The sequence below is a fragment of the Phasianus colchicus genome, chromosome 2, assembly GCF_987193195.1.
Source record: "Phasianus colchicus chromosome 2, bPhaCol1.hap1.1, whole genome shotgun sequence".
In the NCBI taxonomy this organism is placed as follows: domain Eukaryota; kingdom Metazoa; phylum Chordata; class Aves; order Galliformes; family Phasianidae; genus Phasianus; species Phasianus colchicus.
Window position 1 is genome coordinate 104,593,106 of NC_143437.1, and position 19,747 is coordinate 104,612,852.

The 19,747-nt window shown below is 44.5% G+C and overlaps 1 protein-coding gene across 6 annotated transcripts in view; it reads right to left on the bottom strand.

The window, feature by feature from the left end:
- Positions 1–19,747, bottom strand: part of DTNB (dystrobrevin beta) — a 140,361-nt gene extending 120,614 nt beyond the window's left edge. For all 6 annotated transcript variants that reach the window (XR_016464559.1, XR_016464558.1, XM_090136489.1 and 3 more), the window contains exons 1-5: positions 19,634–19,747; positions 19,194–19,263; positions 9,025–9,092; positions 4,029–4,109; positions 2,242–2,455 (exon numbers count right to left, since the gene is read on the bottom strand). Coding sequence is in view for 4 of the 6 variants with exons in the window: in XM_090136489.1 (XP_089992615.1) it covers positions 2,242–2,455; positions 4,029–4,109; positions 9,025–9,091 (362 nt within the window). In the remaining 2 variants the exon portion in view is untranslated. The remainder of the gene's footprint in view (positions 1–2,241; positions 2,456–4,028; positions 4,110–9,024; positions 9,093–19,193; positions 19,264–19,633) is intronic.

Sequence of the window (19,747 nt, forward strand, 5' to 3'; positions counted from 1 at the left end):
GTTAGGTAAAGACTCTGCCTCAGAGGGCAGTGGGCATGGAACAGGCTGCTCAGGGCAGCGGGCACAGCCTTGAGCTGCTAGAGCTCAAAGAGTGCTTGGACACTGCTCTCAGCCATAGGGTTTCTGTGGTCCTTTGCAGAGCCAGGAGTTGGACTCGATGATCGCTGGGGGTCCATTCAAACATCAACTATTCTATGATTTCAGACCTGCAATTCCTCCTTCTTGTTCCCCATTCAGTGTGCAATATAAGGCGGTTACTACACAGAGACACTCAGTTATAGAACCATGGAATGGCTTGGGTTGGAAGGGACCTCAAGGATCATCAAGTTCCAACTGCCCTGCACAGGCAGGGCTGCCAACCTCCACATTTAATACTAGACCAGGTCATATCAATTTCCCAAAAAAAGCTATCACAGCTTTCCTCCTAGTGCTGCTCTGTGGGTGCTTCCCAATACACTGTGAGACTCCCTTCAGCTTTGCCAACTATGGGGTCCTTCCTGATCACGCTGCTTGCCAGCTCATTTCCTCACCTGACTGTTGGTCATCCTCTCCCTCCTCCTTACTGCATGCTGCTGTTACAATAGGAAAATAAAAAAGAAGTTGAAGCAACTAAATCTGTTGCTAAATCAAATGCATTTCTAGAAAAGGTGAAATCAGAAAGAATGGACCAATCATGGGTCAGGGATTTCAGAAAGCTGTAAAAGGCAACTGAGAAAAACAGGCTCTGGAACGAGCCACCACCACTGTCAAACACCCACAGGCAGAGTTTCATGGGAGAAAGCAGCAAAGAATATCATAACACAGCTACTCCTCCTCCCAGCTCACTACTGTACACCGTATGAACCACCAGTTCTGCACCATGACCAGTGCCAATCTACAAGTCTCAGGGATGAGGTGGTTGTAAGCCTAGCTCTCCTCTCATTCTTGGCTCTCTTGTGGCACAACACAGTGCAGCATCACAGCTTCTCTCTCAACACCATGTGACAGATAGAGGAAGCTCAACAGAAGCTGTTGTGTTGTGCTGAGAGCAAGCAGGCTGCTTGTGCTGCAGACAAGAGGCAGAATTTGCAGGTTTGGGGCAAAGGGAGACAAACATATCTCTAACTAAAGCCTCAATCTTTTCAATTAGTCCCTCAAAACATAACCACTTTTATTTTAAATTCTACATTTTCTAGTGTGACCTGACACACAATAAGGAAACTCATCTGTTACCCTTTACAACAACTCTCACAATCAATATCATATCACACTAAACAGAAAAATATAAAGGTTTGATTCTGATGTCATAGCAGTATTGCTACTCTGAGCTCTGCACTGTTTTTTAACTGCCCTGAGTGAGACTGGGATTGTTCTGGACCTTTGGGGAGGAAAATTCTAGCTGCTCTTTGGTGACCATAAGAGGTCCAATTAAGAATGATTAAAACTTGGACATTACAAGCACAATAACTATTTGGCATAGTGGTCCAGGTTGCTTTAGGTAAAACTCCTTCATCTCTGTGTCAACATCCTGGCCACAAGCAGTTTTTTGCTGCTCAGAGAGAAGGTAAAAGCAGAAGAAAGACAAAACAGATAATAGCTGACTGTGAGAAAGATAAGAAAAAAGAACTGATAAACAACAGAGAAAGATTTCCATTTACTACTCAGAGAACCTAGAGGTAACTTTACTTGAGATTAGCAGATTAACCCCTGATGAAAGAGGTTGTGAGGGAAACTTATTAAAGCTGGACATAAGGGAATGCCTGGCAGTGCTCTGAATAGGAAAACAAACTTCTCCCAGTCAACAAATGAGAATTAGACTCTATGTGATCACAGCGTGTTATAATAAGATCCGAGCTGAACATCGAAACAAGGCAGCCTTGTAAAATGGTCTTGTTGATCAAGAGTCAACAAAAAAACCTTTCACTTTTTAAAACATTGCTACAGCACCACGAGTCTAACATTATGTCCTATCACAGCCTGCAGAACACTTCAGCTCAGACATGCAGCTCACAGCAGGCTGCAATTTCCAGAAGGCACTCGCTCACCTTTCTCAAGAAAGCAATTTTTAACAAAAAGCTCTGCTGCTGTGGCAGTGTAGATCTGTAAATTTCTGCATGCACTACTATGATATTAAGTGTGTGTGCAGCACACAGTTCCACGAAATTGAGAAATAGCATGCCAGAGACTCATGCAGTTGCTGGCAGCATTCATCTAACTAAAAGAGAAAACTGGTTTAGGAGTACAACTAGAGGAGTTACTAGCCTGTCATATGCTGCTATCATGAAGTTGAGGAGAAGGCTGATGGATTGCTCTACACTGATTTGGTGAGTAGAAGGAAGGCGTTTGTTGAGCTGGTAGTAGATGGATGAAATGATTGTTTCTAGTCGAGACACGTTGATCTCTGTGTTATGATCCAAAGTGTTAAGGCCATTATCTCGGAAGGCTTCAATCATGTTCCAGATATCAACGAGATGAACTAAAAATAAAGGGAAAAAAATTAACTTCTATTCTGTAATGCACTCAATCTTACTTTTAAGGCACTACATCCGAATACGACATTAGCTTTTATTTTGGAATTAACCACCACTTACTCATCTTCAAAGTGAAAGACAGAGTCTCAATACTCATACTCAGCTCACACCAGCTACTGGAAAGCAACATCAATGCCCTGAGTCTCCGTGGGCCTTTTATTCTGCCCTTCAATAGAGGGCTTTGATGCAAAGCCACATAAAGGAGAAATTGCTCCTCCACTATCACACAGTGCTGTAGCCAGATTAGGTATTTTCTTCTGAGAAAGACATCGGCCACATTCAACATCCACTACAGTAACCAGTTTGTAATGTTGAACATCCCTGTATTAACTAAAAGCTCAGTGCTGGAGAAGGAACTTGATGTTCCAGTTAAACTGTGACTGCTTCCAGCTGGTGCCAAGAGAAAAATACTTTGTAAACATACATCTTGAACTCCAAAGCCTGTCCCTAAATTATTCCACTGTATCTGTTCAGGTATCTAACTGTTAACAACGTAGTGAAAGTGTGCCATAACCACACTAAGTGATCTGTAGAACCGCATTAAACAATGTTTGAAAATGTTTCAGTGTTTGAAAAGCATGCAGGGCAGTGGGTAAGACATCTAAGGACCAGCGGGAATCCATTGGTCCAAACCACCATTTCACACCAAACATACACCCCTGGATGTCTGCCTGGTGCAAACATCACAAGAGCACTTAAATTTGCATATATGCAAATGAAAGGTTACTCAAGGCATATGTATGGCACCAGTGAGTTAGGCCCTAAGTGTGTGTGGCACAATAATTAGCAGATCTTAATACCTTGCTACTGATTAAGAGATGTTTTTAATTCAAAAGCACGGTTGGTATTTTTTGTTTAGGGAAAGCACACCACTTTTCCTAAGGGATAAAGAAGGTGTGGAGCTGTAGTTTGCATCTGCACACATCTGCAGGACTCCTCAGCTGCTCTGCTGCTCTCTCCCACATCAGTTTCACATCACTGGGAGGAGGCAGCTGCTCCATTAGTCTGCCAAGCATTTTGCTTGGTCCAGTTTAATAATGGAAACAGAACCCCTGGGTTCATCCTTACTTTGGTGAACTATTTAAAATGGAAGGCTATGGAAGAGAATGAGAAAACATACAGTGAGTAGTGTGGCATAAACTTCAAGCACTCTCTGTGGTTGCTATATATGCCACAATGGTGAAATGCAGACACCTTTGCATTGGTGATCATCACCAAGCTTACAGCTGCATCCAGCTGTCTGTTGGCTTCTGTTCCACCATGGTAGAAAGCAGACAAAACAGTCTGGGGCTGGCTGCACTGAGGTATGTCAGTCTGGCCCAGGTACTTCAGATTTTCCTTTAAGCATTAGAAACTAAAACTGAAGACACTACAAATACTGGTCAAAAATCACTACCTCTTTAATTATCTCTATTCTTAAGTAAGAGCTCCCATTGTTGATTATTCCTGCTATATTTAAAATTCACATGGGTAGAATACTTGCATGATTGAAATTGACAAAGAGTGATTACAACTTACGGTTACATCGCTTCTGCACAAACCGCAGCTTGCAGGCTGTTCGATACGTTGAAAGTCTGATGACATCAAAGTTCTGGGCCCCTATGAATAAAAAAGAAGTTTGTGTTTTTTTCTTGCCTCTACGACACTCAGCTTATTTGTTTACTTTAAAAGTGATGTTGACTGTTTCTTCACACGCATCATCCCTGTGATGGGACAATGACCAAGATTTTCACGCAGTATTTCATTACAAACTGATGGAAGCATCAGACTGACATGAGAACTCTGAAGTCCCAAAAATGGAAACAAGAATTGGATTGAGTTGTAAGTGTGTACAAAGAGGAGCTCACTGCTGCTGGGTGGTGGGTACACAAAAGACAGAAGAAAAGGGAGGTGATGCTCCTACCACTGTCTGCATTGCAGGCCCCCCCAAGGAGCACACTTTCCTTCACCCAAGCAGATCCACATCAGGTAAGAAGCAGGAGAAAAAGCACAGAGGAGAGAACCCCAACCTCACCAGCAACCTCCCACTTCAAGATGTTTAAAACTTTTACTGTACCTTCAACCAATCCCACATCACGTAAACGCTGTTATCTGTCACCCGTCTGCACCACATCCACCAGCTCCTGCCAGCACTGCAATTACTCTGAACATTACAAACCTGGGCAATCCCTGAAACTTGTATTAATCCTCTGCCAAAGGCCAAACAGATCTGGGCATCTCCTGGGCTGATCAGATGAGATGATAAATGATGTGGAGATGATAAATGACACCACTCTTAAGTCTGATATCGATCATTTCAGATCTGGAAGAAGCCAACAACTGGTCCAGGCCTTGAAAATTTCATTAATCATAAACAGAAATGTCTTTACTGGCTCACATTTCAACAGCACGTGTGGCTACGCCCTATAATCAGTGGAGTTCTAAGGAGGAGTGTGAACAATCTGGCTGCACAGCAGTGGGTGCACATGGATCCTGCACCTCCCATGTTCTCATAGGAGTGCACAAAAGTAATATCTGTACAATCTTTCAGACTTCTGAAATATCACTGCCTCCATGAAGACCGGACTGAGGAGCAGGGAAAACTGACTCATAGAATGCAGACCTCTAAAAAACACACACACCAAAAAGAAAACCAACCCCAAAAGCAACAAACCCACATCCTCCTGAAGAAGGCATGTGGCTGCTGTATCAGGGTCATGCTCAAAGGTGATAACTTTTTTTCCTTCCTACAGCATTCTGAATTCAGAAATCAATCTGCAAACATTTGAGTCCACGCTCACCAACTCACAACTGCATATTTCAAAAACCACCTTACTTGATCAGTACAGGAGATGGGCAGATCAGTTTGGTCCTTTTGTCTTTTGGGTACTTTGTAAGAAATTTGCAAATATAACACCAAGTCACCTGCTTAGACTCACACAGACCTGTAGGCTATCTTGAAACCAGAGAACATGAGGTGAGAAGCATCTCCTAAGAGCAGTGAGAGCACTGATCTCTTCTCCAATGCGAAGCTCCCCAAAGCTCACCCAGGAGTGGCACCAGATGAACCAACCTGGGGAGCATTCTGCTGGGCAGCATAGCAAAGCAAACATTCCTATGTTATTTCTCAGTACCATCTTTAGAAAGCTTATCTCAGATTAAGTATCTGATTTAGTGGTTGGCAACCCTACCTGTGGCAGGAGGTTGGAACTAGATGATCCTTGAAGTCCCTTCCAATCCAAGCCCTTTTATTTATGATCCGGCCAAATAATGTAAGCTGAAGTATTCAGATTAAAGGCTAGATTAAAATAACTCATTTTGTGCTTTTTATGCAATATTCTTTCAAAACTCTCCATTAGAGTGCCTAGGTCTACCTTCCAACACATGAAAAACACTTGAACAGATGATGAGTCTTCTCAAACTTTATCAATCAGAACCTTTTGTAAGGCTAGCCAAGGACGAGCCACTACACCTCATTTTTAGACCTCTTTAGCAGGGTCTGTTGTGATAGGACAATGGTTCCCAACTAAAAGAGGAGATATTTTGCATTGATATAGGGAAAAAGTTTTTCTTACGTTAAGTGTGGTGAAGCACTGTAACAGATTGCCCAAAGAGGTGGTGGATGCCCCTGCAGAAACCCAAGGTCAGGCTGGACCTTGGGTGGACAGTGATAGGACAAGGGGGAATGGTTTTAAACTGAGACAGGGGAGGTTTAGGTTAGATCTTAGGAGGAAGTTTTTCACACAGGGGGTGGAGAGGCACTGGAACAGGTTGCCCAAGGAGGTTGTGGATGCCCCATCCCTGCAGGCATTTAAGGCCAGGCTGGATGTGGCTCTGGGCAGCCTGGTCTGCTGGTTGGTGACCTGCACTTAGAAGGGAGTTGGAACCAGATGATCATTGTGGTCCTTTTCAACCCAGGCCATTCTATGATGGGGCTCCTAGCACCAATCGAGCCATAAGTGTCTCTGTTCACTGCAGGAGAGTTGGAACAAATGGCCTTTAAAAGGTCCCTTCCAACTCAAACAATTCTATATCACAGCAATATATGCAGTAAAGCATATATGCTTGATCAGCTTCCACCTTCACTTCCAGCCCTGACAGCTTTGCTTGCAGCTAGGACTAGAGCACACAAACACACTTTAAGGCTTATCACCACCTCAAGATACATGCATACAAAAACAGGTCAGTTAACAGCTACATGCAAAACCAAAGAAAAAAGTCCATTTTATGTTCCTCTCTTCCTGTGTCAGACCACAACATAAGCTTCAATGAGGTCACTCTTCCACAGCATGGGTGTCCAACCTTTTGGCTTGCCTGGGCAGCATGGAGTGAGGAGGAGTCATCTTCATCCACATATAAAATGCATAACATAGTTCATGTGCATAAGTAACAAAGAACAAAGTAACAAAACTTTTCTTGTTCATCTGAGTTCTGTCCAACTGTAAGACGGAGAGCCCACAGCTTCCTTGGGCAGCCTCCTCCAGTGCTCAACAACACCCACAATAAAAATGCTTTTTCTCACCTTCAGCTGGAATTTGGCATGTTTTAGTTTGTGTCCACTGCTCTGTGTCTGTCACTGGACTGAGGAAAGCCTGACTCCATCCTCTTGAAACTCTGACAATAAGAAACTTCAAATTGCCCAGGGAGGTGGTGGGGTAACCGTCCCTGGAGGTGTTCCACAACCATGGGGATGTGGCACTGAGGGATGTGGGCATGGTGGGGTGGGCTGGGGTTGGACTGGGTGATCTTAGGGGTCTTCTCCAACCTGAATGATTCTATGACTTTATATATTCTGCAGGTCAGAAAATTAGAATAGCTTACACAGATTTCTTGCCAGCTTCACAAACAATACAAAATCTACAAACACACCCTTGGGTGGTGTGTTCAGTGTGGATGAATGTCATAAAATCTACTTCTGCCTCATAAGAGGAATCCTCTAAATACCAATGAACATCTGTGTGTGAAGATCTCCTAGAAAGAAGAACATCTCTGCATTCATCTTCACAAGGAAACATGCTGTCTTTCTCAAGACAGATGAACACCTTCAATCTGCCAACCAACATGTCTGAGTGCCTTAGAGAGAAAAGCAGCTCAAAGAATCCACACACCAGCACTTCCACTGATAAAAACCACTGCTGCAAAACCCAACTGAACACCTTCTATAAGCAGATGATGGAAGAATTATCTATTCTGTTAGATAATTCGAGGAATTTCAATTTTTTTTTTTTTTTGCAATTTAGCCAAAACTAAAAACAAGCAAGTAGATTCCTCCTCCCCTTGCCTTAGGTGGCAGATTCAAACACTGCCAGCAGAACTCTTTGAAGACAACACTGTAATCAAACATGGGTGCTTCAGAAGAAATCTTTTGCTAAAGTAGCTTTAAAGGTATCACCAATATGCAAGGTAATTAGAACATCAAAGCAGGAATTAGATGACTCTGAGAATCTTCATCAAATTAATACTGAAGAGAGACTGTATGGCTGCATACAGTTACTGATGAGATGCCAGTTACCTGTAGAAACCTAGCTGTACCAAATGATCACCAGATGACTACTGGAGATACAAGACACGTGTAACACTCTGATGTATCAGACAAAGCTCTTCTAATGGAGAAGCACTACTGTCATTCCACAAGATCCCAATGAGATTCAATTTGGGATTTCATGCACCAGTGCAACCACCTTTGCTTAAGCAGAGAAGAGGCACAGAAAGAGATGAGGTGTGTAGGCTGGAGAGTGCAGGTGTTGGCTTGTGCCACGTGTTGAGCACACAGAAAGGGATCTCACTACAACCTCAAACATAAACCAAGCTGGGAAGGCAGGGAGGAATACAACCCAGACAGCTCTCACATGAAAGGAAGCAGTTATAAATTGTCCAGGAATGAAACTGTTCTTGAAATTACAAGATGCTTATAACCACACCCAGAATGATGCTCTGGAAATCCTCCAGCAAAACAGTAGCACTGGTATGTTATCTGTTTAAGAAAGACATTCACCAACCTAAATTCTGGATTATAGGATGTGCTGGCCTAACCCAAGGAGTTTCATTCAGTCCTGTGTTTTAGTAGGAAAGTAAAGTAACATGAAGACATGCAAACACACACACACACAATCTTTTATTTCTAACTGCTCACATCTTTTTAAAAGGCTGTGTGTCATTCTTTAAATGAGATTACCTCCAGACAGGCACTTGATTTATACTAACAATTACAGCCTTTCTTTGGGCATCACAGTGCACCTTAAGGTGAAATACACCCTTTCTGACTTTATTTATTTTAGTAGCTGTCTACAAACTTCAGAAGTCCCAATAAACATGAATGCTCCTTATAAAAGGAGCTTGGCAAAGTGTAGCACTGCACGACTCCTCAGGCACTGTTACCCATCTCCTGCACTCTCCTCCTGACCAGCACCCAGGATGCTTTTCACCAGCTCAGACAACAGCCTTGAGGAAACCAGATGTAAATGATTGAGTGAAATCCTAAAAACAAAGCTCTGTAAAAAGAATAAATTATGTTACCTTCCAATCTCTTACTTACTCATTTCCATGAACAGCTGTCTCTTCTCCGCCATTGTCCTCCTCCTCTTCCCACTCTCCTCAATCATTCTGAAGACAAAAATGGCAATGAGTGTTTGTGCCAGAATTCCTGTTACAAGAGCAACTTACTGTGAACAATATCATTATATTCCTCAACCAAAATAATTTGGTTAGATTTGGAAAATGAAAAGAAGAGCCAAGAGTTGGACTCAATGAACCTTATGGGTCCCTTCCAATTTGGGATATTTTGTGATTAAGAGTAGAGATAAACAGGTATTTCCCCACATCTACAGCATTCCATAGTAGAGAGAGCAGTGTAATACCTCTTCAAGTCGTGCATATTATAGAAAACAGTAATTCTGACATTTTAGTTTTTAACCTAATGTCTGTAAAACTCAGAGATCCTTACAGGCACGATGTTGGGGTGCAGAAGGGGTTTGTCTTTAAACAAAAGGTGTAAGAATATCACTCAACTTTGAAACAAGCTGCCCTTTTTGTCTTAGGGAAACAATGAAAAAAGTGGCATAGAAACAGTGGGACTCATGCTCTGAGCTAAGGAGCCACAGAGGAATGTAGTACTTCCTACAGCTTACTTCATAAGGGAGTCTCAAAAGACAACTACTGAATCTCCATCGACTGCAGCACAACAATAAGCAACTAAACTCAATATCAGTGTAAAATTTCAGTTCAAATTGCTCCATTATATTATTCTGTTGTAATTCACCAACTAATTAAACATGTTTTTTAAATGACTTCAACAATGAAACCAACCAACAAACAACAAAACAACAAGAGAATGCCTAACAATCATTCTACAATCTCATCAGAAACCAACTCCAAGGGAGCTGGCCAGCTCATCCTCATGCAGCACAATGGCAAGACAGATTTCATTAGGCTTAAATGTCACCCAAGAAAAAGAAGCTGTGTCTTGGCACTTAACATGTCCTCTGATTAACAGCATCCCTCAGCAGTCCTCCACTCTCTGTTAATTATTCTCTGATAAAGAACCCAACATGCATTCATCCTGGAAGCCACCAAGACCTTTAAACTGAGCAGTTCATAAAATGAAAATAACTGCATGGTTGTATCTGGAAATACACTTTGTTTCCTACTTCAGACAATCACAGACTTGGAACCAACGTCCTTCTTGCTATCCTCAAATGCTGCCCCAAGCTTAGGAGCTATTTTTCAGGGCTAACATTCCCTTTATCTCCATAGGCATGTCATCTTGAAGAATGCCAGTCGCTGTACCAGCCAGCAGCTTTATTTCAAATGCCAGCACCTCTCTAAATTCCACAACAGATGGACCCCATGGGTTGGGTTAATTACTCAGTCTTCTAAATAGCTTTAATAGACACCATCTTATCAAGACACAAGGCACGATACCACTGCATTTGCTGCAACGTTGAAACCCACCAGGATGACATTACAACTGCTGGCCTTGGGCTTTGGGGACGTGGCCCTCCTTCCATCTCCCCAAAACCTGCTCCCATCTGCAGTTTCCTGCAGCACTGGGACCAGTCCTGCTGAACCTTTCTCAATTCACAGCTGCACAGAGTCATAAAATGGCTTGGGTTGGAAGGGACCTCAAGGATCATGAAGCTCCAACCACTCTGCTGCAGGCAGGGCCACCAACCTCCACATTTAACACCAGATCAGGCTGCCCAGGGCCCCATCCAACCTGGCTTTGAACCTCCAGGGATGGGACAGCCTCTCTGGGCAGCTGTTCCAGCATCTCACTACTCTCTCAGTAAAGAACTTCCCCCTGACATCCAACCTAAAGCTGCAATGCAGAACATTTAAAGTCATGATATCACCCTGACATCAGCCTCTTCCCCTATAGAGGCTTCATCATTTTGCTTGTACCAGGATTTGAGATTTTTAGAGGCTGTTCACCTACCACTGCTGTGGAACACTATCACAGAATTCACAGCCAGAAGGCTGCAGGCTGACCAAGATACAGGCTTCTAAGGGGATCTACCACTACTCTTCATACTCCCTGCAAGCAACGAGTGATCCATCTGCTCAGTGACACTCTTGAACTGAGATGTGAGTATGCAAACTCTCCATGCTATAAGAGCAGAGACACGTGAATGCAGCCTGATCAATCAAAACTCAGGACCTTGTGCCATGGAAGGTTCAGGTTGGTTATTAGGAAACATTTCTTCTCTGAAAGAGTAGCAATGCAGTGGCACAGCTGCCCAGGGAGGTGGTGGGGTCACCAAACCTGGAGGTGACCCAGAACTGTGGGGATGTGGCACTGAGGGCAGTGGGCATGGTGGGGTGGGTTGGACTTGGGGATCTTAGAGGTCTTTTCCAACCTGAATGATTTTCTATAATGAATAATCTGTCTTTCTCAAAGGAACAAAACACTTGAAACGTTCAGCAGGTGAAGAACTCAGCAATCACAGAACCAAACAAGTTGGAAAAGACCTCCAAGATCATCAAGTCCAATGGTCAACCCATGCCCACCATGTTCACTTTAAAAAAGTCCCTCAGTGCTACATCTCCTGCACTTGCTCACCAAAAAAAAAAAAAAACAACTAAAAACCAACAACCCCTGTTTGTAAAGCTGGAACAAAGAAGTACAGAAGGACCTGTGAGCCTCAGCAGAACCACAAACAGCTGGGTCCCTAGAAGGGACTTACAGCAAAGCCTCACTTGCCAGCAGAGGAAAGATACTTCAACCTCTTGAAAACCAGTGACTGAGAGACACGCAATGCTTCTTGCTATTTGCATAAAGCTAGAAGCCAGAGCCCTGCAAATGTTACAGATCACATATAAAGAACATTTTTAAGTTATCCTGAAAAGCTGAATTTCACTTTAAAAGCCTGGGTTAAAACTGAAGCACTGAGTCCTGTCTTCGATACGGCTCCTCTGTATGACTAGGAAACCTGCTAAGGACCACCAGGAGCTGATCTCTATCCCCTTTGCTGTATTTCATTTCTGCCCAAGAATGTAACTCACTCTTACAGTCAAGAGATTGTTTTTTTTTTACCTCTGCTCTATACTGATGTGTGCTTTGCAGTGAGACAACGTATTTAGTCTGGTTTTGTGTTGCTTTCCCTTTCCCTGCCCCAATGCTTTCCCAATTAAAGACCTGTATCCTATGGTATAAAACAAACCTGTTTCATTTTTATCTCTTGCTACTAAAAAGACACAGAAGTCCTGGCCACAGTAAATACTGAAAACACAAATGAAACAAAAAGGAAATTGGAGGTCTGCAAATTGCTTCAGGTGCTAAGTGAGACCAGCAAGTTTTTAACACTTACGGTATGGGTGAACAAAGAACAACACTAGCCTTAATTTCATGAGTTTAAATAACACTCAATTCAACCAAAGGCTGAAATATCAGTGTTTGCAGAAACGTGCTTGGACACAAACCACCTACGCTGCCATTAGCCTCTTAAACATCATGGAAAACTTAAAAGGTGATAAAGATCTGAACTTTCACACCCAGATGCGCTGCAAGACGAGCATCCGCTTTAGCTGTTCTTGCAAAGCGTTCCTTTTTCCCTTAAAGCAGAAAAGCAGTATGACTACATAACCCACTCTGCTCATAGTGATGATGCTGGGACAGCAAATCCTGGGTGGCTTCCATTGGCACTTCCTCCTCAACAAGCTGCTCTTTTACCTGTAGCAACCTGAAGGGGACACTGGCAGTATGATAACTCCTGCTTCACTCAGCAAAAAGGACTATGAGGAGGTTGGACTAGATGGCCTCCAGAGGTCCCTTTCAGCCCTAAGGATTCTATGAGGTTCAACCCAATGCATTTTGCCTTAAAGGCTTTTCCAATTAAATGCAGCTGAATCTGCAGCCAATCCTTCTGGCTGGACAGCTCCCAGAGTTTCAAGGATTCTGCTCTGCATGGAAAGCTGCAAGCTCAAGTATGTTCTACACGTTTTGATCTTCATATTTGTTCTTGCCATGCAGGTGCTCTATTCAAGTCCAGCTCAATGAACTAGAGAATATTCTCCCTGCATCAGCAGAGCAGCGCTGACTTAATGTAAGAATAGTGCTGGTTCAACACAGTACAGCCCTGTTTTACGTCAAGATGCAGTAACTTTGTTCAAGGAGGCAGATATGAAATGAGTAAGATGAATACATTGCTGTCAAAGAGTTCACCTTCCACCTAGCAGAGAAGCTAGCAGAAGTACTGATGCTGACTGCTCTGCACATCTTGAAGTCAAGCATGCTCAGGCATGCTAAGAGATATGATAGTGACAATTATTTTTACTTTATATATATATATATAGTATATATATAGCTATATTTTATACTATGATGGAAGGAGCAGCCCCACGTCCTATGGGATATTTCAGCTCTTCACATTTCTGCCTTTTTCCTTACCTTTGAAAATTCTCTCCCATGCCCACAATACATACAAGCATTATTCAAGCCTGGCTGGATAAAAAACTGATGACATAATAAAAGGTAAAGCCTGAATGCTGTCCTCCCCCAGATGTGTTGCAACGGGCTCAGCCACTGATGGCACCACAGTGCTTCTTGATCACTCACAGCTCAAGCACAGAAGGAGCTCATCAGGCCAATACTACAGGACCTATTTTACAAGGTTTCGCTCTTCTTGGAGCTCATCAGCTGTAGGTAACGGCCCAGACAGATGGCATTGCCTTTTCTATGGATGCCCCATCCCTGGAGGCATTCAAGGCCAGGCTGGATGTGGCTCTGGGCAGCCTGGGCTGGTGGTTGGCAACTCTGCACATAGCAGGGGGTTGGAACTGGATGATTATTGCGGTCCTTTTCAACACAGGCCATTCTATGATTCTATCAGTGGGAGGAGCCCGACCATGGAGCCAACTCCAGCTAATGCCACAGCCCTTGCTCCTGACCCAACCACAGCCACCATCCCAAATCACACCATCTGTTCTTCCCCAAGCATCACCACGGGCATCTCCTGACATGTTATAAATCATAGCCTGAAATGCTGTCATCCTGGTTCCGTATCTGCAACTTCAGCTGTTGCCTCACTGCTTTCTAATTACTTTAATTTAGGGACTAAATAAATCAGTTTCTGAGCTACTGAAGGGATGAGTTGCTTTCTTCCCCTTGCTTTGGGGTTGGTTTTTAAATACTCCATTTGTTTTTATTTCGTAATTCCACCCGTGAGACACCCTCCAAAGGAAGCTCTGATAACCTGAAGATCTGATAACCGCTATCAGGCACTGTTTGTATGACAAAATGCTCAGCTCCATCAGCTACCCAGAACACAAATACAAGTTCATTTATGAAAGATTAAATTTGAGTTTGTTTAGCAACCTCATGTTCATTTCTTTCAGCTTCTAAACTTCCACGGTTCCTGTTTTCATTTGATGTCAATGATTTTCAACAGTTTGTTTTATCTTAAAGTCTAAATGTGACAATGCTGCTGCCCCACTTCCTTGCTCCTCTCTTCACCTTCCATTCTCATGTGGCTCAAACTCTGATCTCCCTTTCATCAGCAGTCAAACACGAATGCATGTAAGTGATCAAAAGTACTCCACTAAAAGTACTCCATTAAAAGTAATCCATAAAAAGTTGGGCACAGGTTGCCCAAGGAGGCTGTGGATGCCCCATCCCTGGGGGCTTTCAAGGCCAGGCTGGATGTGGCTCTGGGCAGCCTGGGCTGGTGGTTGGTGACCCTGCACACAGCAGGAATTGGAACCAGATGATCACTGTGGTCCTTTTCAACCCAGGCCATTCTATGATTCATACTATGATTCTTTACTTCACCAATCCTCTTACCAGGAAAAAAAAAGAGCTCTAGAAGTTATTTCAGGGGCACGTATTTAACAGGTTTAAGGTCCCTTCCAATCCAAACCATTCAATGGAAACTCAAGCAGAGAAAAAGAACAGCCACTCATGCTAAAAGATCTCCAACGCCTTCTTTAAAGCATATTTTACACACTTCTGATCATTCTTCTAGTTCAACTACAATTTCAAACTCAGTTCCCAACCCTGAATGGAATTCATTAAAGCATAAATAATGGTGCATATACATAATCATATTTGATATGTTATCTCAATATCTACATCAACTCAACAAACAGAGCATCCATGAAGAACCACACACACCTTCTGGTTCTATGGATCCCTAACAAAGCTCAAATGCTTGCTGAAGATCTTCACAAGCTATAATGGATGGCAGTTTAGAAGAGCAGAATCACAGAATCACCAAGGTTGGAAAAGACCTACAAGATCACCCAGTCCAACCATCCACCCATCACCAATAGATATCACTAAACCATGTCCCTCAGCACAACATCCAAATGTTCCTTGAACACCTCCAGGGCTGGTGACTCCACCACCTCCCTTGGCAGCCCATTGCAGTGCCTGACCACTCTTTTAGAGGCCACTCTTTCCCGAGTATGTTTGTTAATTTTATTTAAATACAGTGGATCAGGAGCTACTTCTAGAGAAGATTTAGCAAAAAGCACATAGATACGATACAGTACCTTTCCTTTCAGTTAATGGGCAATCAAGCAGTTTGGAAAGAAAAGCAGTGCTAAGGAAGGCCCACTGCACCACTCCATCTATACTCAGTTAGAGCTCCAGCCCACCTGCATGACTACAACACTTCAGCACAGCAATGTTTCAGTGCCTGCATTCTAACTATTTGTGCACTGCATGGAACAGCAACAAATCTGTGCCCTCAGGATCTGTTGGGGCAATGCCAGGGCAGGGAAAGGCAGTGACACAGAGCAACAGCAAAGCTTTGCAGCTGATGTTCTCAAAGGCACAGAAGATAAGAAAGGTACAAGGGAATGGCACCAAGTGATACATCAGGGATGTACCTCTGCATACAGAGTTTCAGTAGAGGGAAATGTTAAGCATGCCAAACAGGAAAACCACAAGCTATTAAGGACAGCACTGCATGCTTCAGCATGCATCATACAGTCAGATCAGCTCCCCAGCAAGTTAGGGGAAGAATCATAGAATGGCCTGGATTGAAAAGGACCACAGTGCTCATCCAGTTCCAACCCCCTGCTATGTGCAGGTCACCAACCAGCAGACCAGGCTGCCCAGAGCCACATCCAGCCTGGCCTTGAATGCCTGCAGGGATGGGGCATCCACAACCTCCTTGGGCAACCTGTTCCAGTGCCTCACCACCCTCTGGGTGAAAAACTTCCTCCTAATATCCAACCTAAACCTCCCCTGTCTCTGTTTAAAACCATTCCCCCTTGTCCTATCACTATCCACCTTCATAAACAGCCGTTCCCCCTCTTGTTTAGAAGCGCCCTTCAAAAAGGGAAGGATGCACAGAAGTTGGGCACAGGGACCAAGAACACAAAAATGATTTCCTTTAATAACTTTTTAAGTGTTTAATAGTGCCTACTTCATACACTCAAACTATTAAAAACTGAGATACAAGTGGGTATCGATTGCAACTCCATTCATTTTTAAATACATAAGTTGGCCAGCACAAATTCCCCAACAGATAGCACATCACAAAGCCCCTTCCTGTGTCTTCCAAATTAAGTCTACCTATAAGGTTCATTGGCACGTTTTGTTACATATTACATGCATTGCTTTAGCACAGTTGAGAGGTTCAAACACTTCCATTCCTTCCGGTGAGCCTTGAAAGCCCACATGACTGCAAGAGAGCCACAAAGCTAAGTTTAGCCACAGGTTATCAGTAGGAACCTATTTAAACACTAAACCAAATGTACACTTTGTAATCATGATTTCTTTTCTTTGGCACTGAGAGAAAAACCTAAAATATAACTCAACTTAAATGTTACAAATTTGAGTCCTTATCACCAAATAATCCTGAAAACACAAAGTTAAAAAGTGATAATGCTAAGAGAAGCAGGCTGTGCTCAGAGGGGAACTCTGAGAACTCTACCAACTGGAAAACTCTCCTTTCCTACCAAAGCATTGTGCAGCTGCAATGGCAGCACTGACCCTACAGACTGCCCACAGCTGTGCTAAGGGAGTTCCCTTCCCTTGTAAAAGGAGTTTTAAAAGGAAATGATATGCAAAGAGCCTTCTTTGAGCAATAAAACGCTTGTATGAAGAACAGCTAGCAGATGAGTGGAAGCACAAAGCTCCTCCCTGAAGGATCCTGGTTACGAGGAATTGGAAGCTGCCACTCTTAATGCCACCCTGTGGTATTGAGTGCACAGTATATATAGGCTGACTGAAAAAGCCTGTGTTTTACCAGTGATGCCACAAAAGCTGTTCTTTTTGCATCCCAGCTTCTACCTAAGTTTTCTATACCATTCACCACTGTTATTTATGTCAGTACTGATAAATAATGTGATGAATGAGAAAGCTCACAGACAGCAGGAGTTTGCCCTTCCAAACTGCCTGCAAGAGGAGAAGCAGCCTGCTGCAAGCAAGCAGGAGCTGAGGGCAATCCTGAGTGTCTACTGCTACCACAGCATCTGCATTCCCAACAACACAGGACTGTAATGAACAAGTCAGGCTGGGGGCTCATAGGGCTCTTAGAGATCTGCAAAATGAAGACAAGAACCCTCAGCAAGAGAAGCAGCAAAATCCCAGGGAAGATTTAAGCAAAAGCAGCCTGGGACAGCTTTTCTCCTGGCAGCTGCAGAGGAAAGCACAGCAGGACTGCAAGGCTCAGAAGAACAACGTTGGAATCATAAGGTGAACTGGGCAGTCTGGCAAATATCTTTGGAGAAAGTGCAGCACAGACCACAGCCAGCCTCACTAACAGACTCATTCTGGTGAGAGGTTACTGCTGGAACTGCCCTACAGCGGTTAATTCTTTCCATCTTCACTAGCTGCTGGTCAGTAACACCCTTTCACCAAAGCTCTCCATTAATCTAAAACATCCTTTGGAAACACAGAAAGCAACAGCCTCAGACACTTCTGGGTTACCTCCATTCCTCTGAGTGCACTTTATAGAATCATAGAATCGCTCAGGCTGGAAAAGACCTTAAAGATCATTGAGTCCAACCACAACCTAACCATACTACCCTAAATCTAAGAACCCTCTGCTAAATCATGTCCCTGAGCACCACATCCAAATGGACTTTAAACACATCCAGGAATGGTGACTCAACCACCTCCCTGGGCAGCCTATTGCAGTGCTTAACAACCCTTTCTGTGAAGAAGTGTTTCCTGATATCCAACCTAAACTTACCCTGGTGCAACTTGAGGCCATTTCCCCTCGTCCTGTCACCTGTCACCAGTGAGAAGAGACCAGCCCTGCTCTGCTGTAAGCACCTTTTAGATATTGGAAGAGAGCAATAAGGTCTCCCCTCAGCTTCCTTTTCCCAGACTAAATAGCCCCAGATCCTTCAGTCTCTCCTCATAGGGCATATTCTCCAAGCCCTTCACAAAGCCTTGCTGCCCTTCTTTGGACCTGCTCCAGCACCTCCATGTCCTTTCTGTACTGAGGTGCCCAAATATTACTTTGTAATATCACCTGGCAGTACAGCATCACATACACTACCCAACAAAAGACTGGAGGGAAAAAAAAAAAAAAAAAAACAACTCGAGTAATTCTTCAGGCCAACATTTCTCAAATTTCCCAACGTGGAAATGAGAATTTTAACATTTTTTTGCCCGGACAGCCACAGCAGTCAACAGCAGAACACAGAAACTGACACACTGCACACTCAGTTTCAAGAACACGAATAAGAAAACTGAAAGTACAAAGTGTTTTTAAAGGGCAGCACTGCACAGCTATTAACCAAACTCACGGCAGCGGCTCGGGTGCTCTCAGTGTTCTCAAGCAGCACACAAAAATCACTGGCAAAGTGACTCCCAGCCCATCTGGGGCTCACCAATCAACGAAGAAAGGGAGCCCTGCACAGCAGCATGGCTCTCCAAGTCCATCAGGTTGTACCAGAGAGGGGGTGACATCTCTGCAGACAGCCAAGGTCAGGCTGGGTGGGCTCTGAGCACGGATGGGGCTGTGCGTGGAGCTCTGAGCACGGATGGGGCTGTGCGTGGAGCTCTGAGCACGGATGGGGCTGTGCGTGGAGCTCTGAGCACGGATGGGGCTGTGTGTGGAGCTCTGAGCATTGATGGGGCTGCGCGTGGAGCTCTGAGCATTGATGGGGCTGTGCGTGGAGCTCTGAGCATTGATGGGGCTGCGTGTGGAGCTCAGCCAGACCTTTAAGGGTCCCTTCCTACCCCTAGGGATGCTGTGATGTGGATGAGCTCACAGACACAGCTGCACACACCCAGCCCAGCATTACCTGGCTGGCACACGGAGCCTCGCAGGGCAGCGCCCACCTCAGCAAATTCTGCCAACATCGAAGGGACAACCTGAAAAACAAGCAAACAACCACGCGAGGAAGAAAAAAAACCCCACAAACACAAAACATAACACCATCGAGCTGCGTGAAAAACCACACGGCTCTTCTGCTCAGGCTGAAACTCAACTTCCCGCTGCATGCAAAGAGGAGGGGCTCCAAGTCGCCGCACGAAGGGCTGCGATGTGCCGCCACCCGCACCCGGCACGGGGCAGCGGGACGAGCCGCGTCTACCAGCAGCGAAGCACCGCGCCGCCCGCCCCGCTTCTCGGCTCCGAGAGCGCCGTGAGCTCCGCCCGCTCCAATTACGCCCCGCTAATTGCGCAGCCCGACCCCGACGGAGAACCCGGATCGTCCCGCGGCCGCCCGCCGAGCCCACGCACCTCTCTCCCGGGATGGCCGCCCCGCTCCGCCCGGCCCGCGGCCGCCGCTCCGCCTCGGCGTCCCCGCTCCAACGGTCCCCGGCCGCCTCACGGCGCGCAGCCAATCGCTGGGCG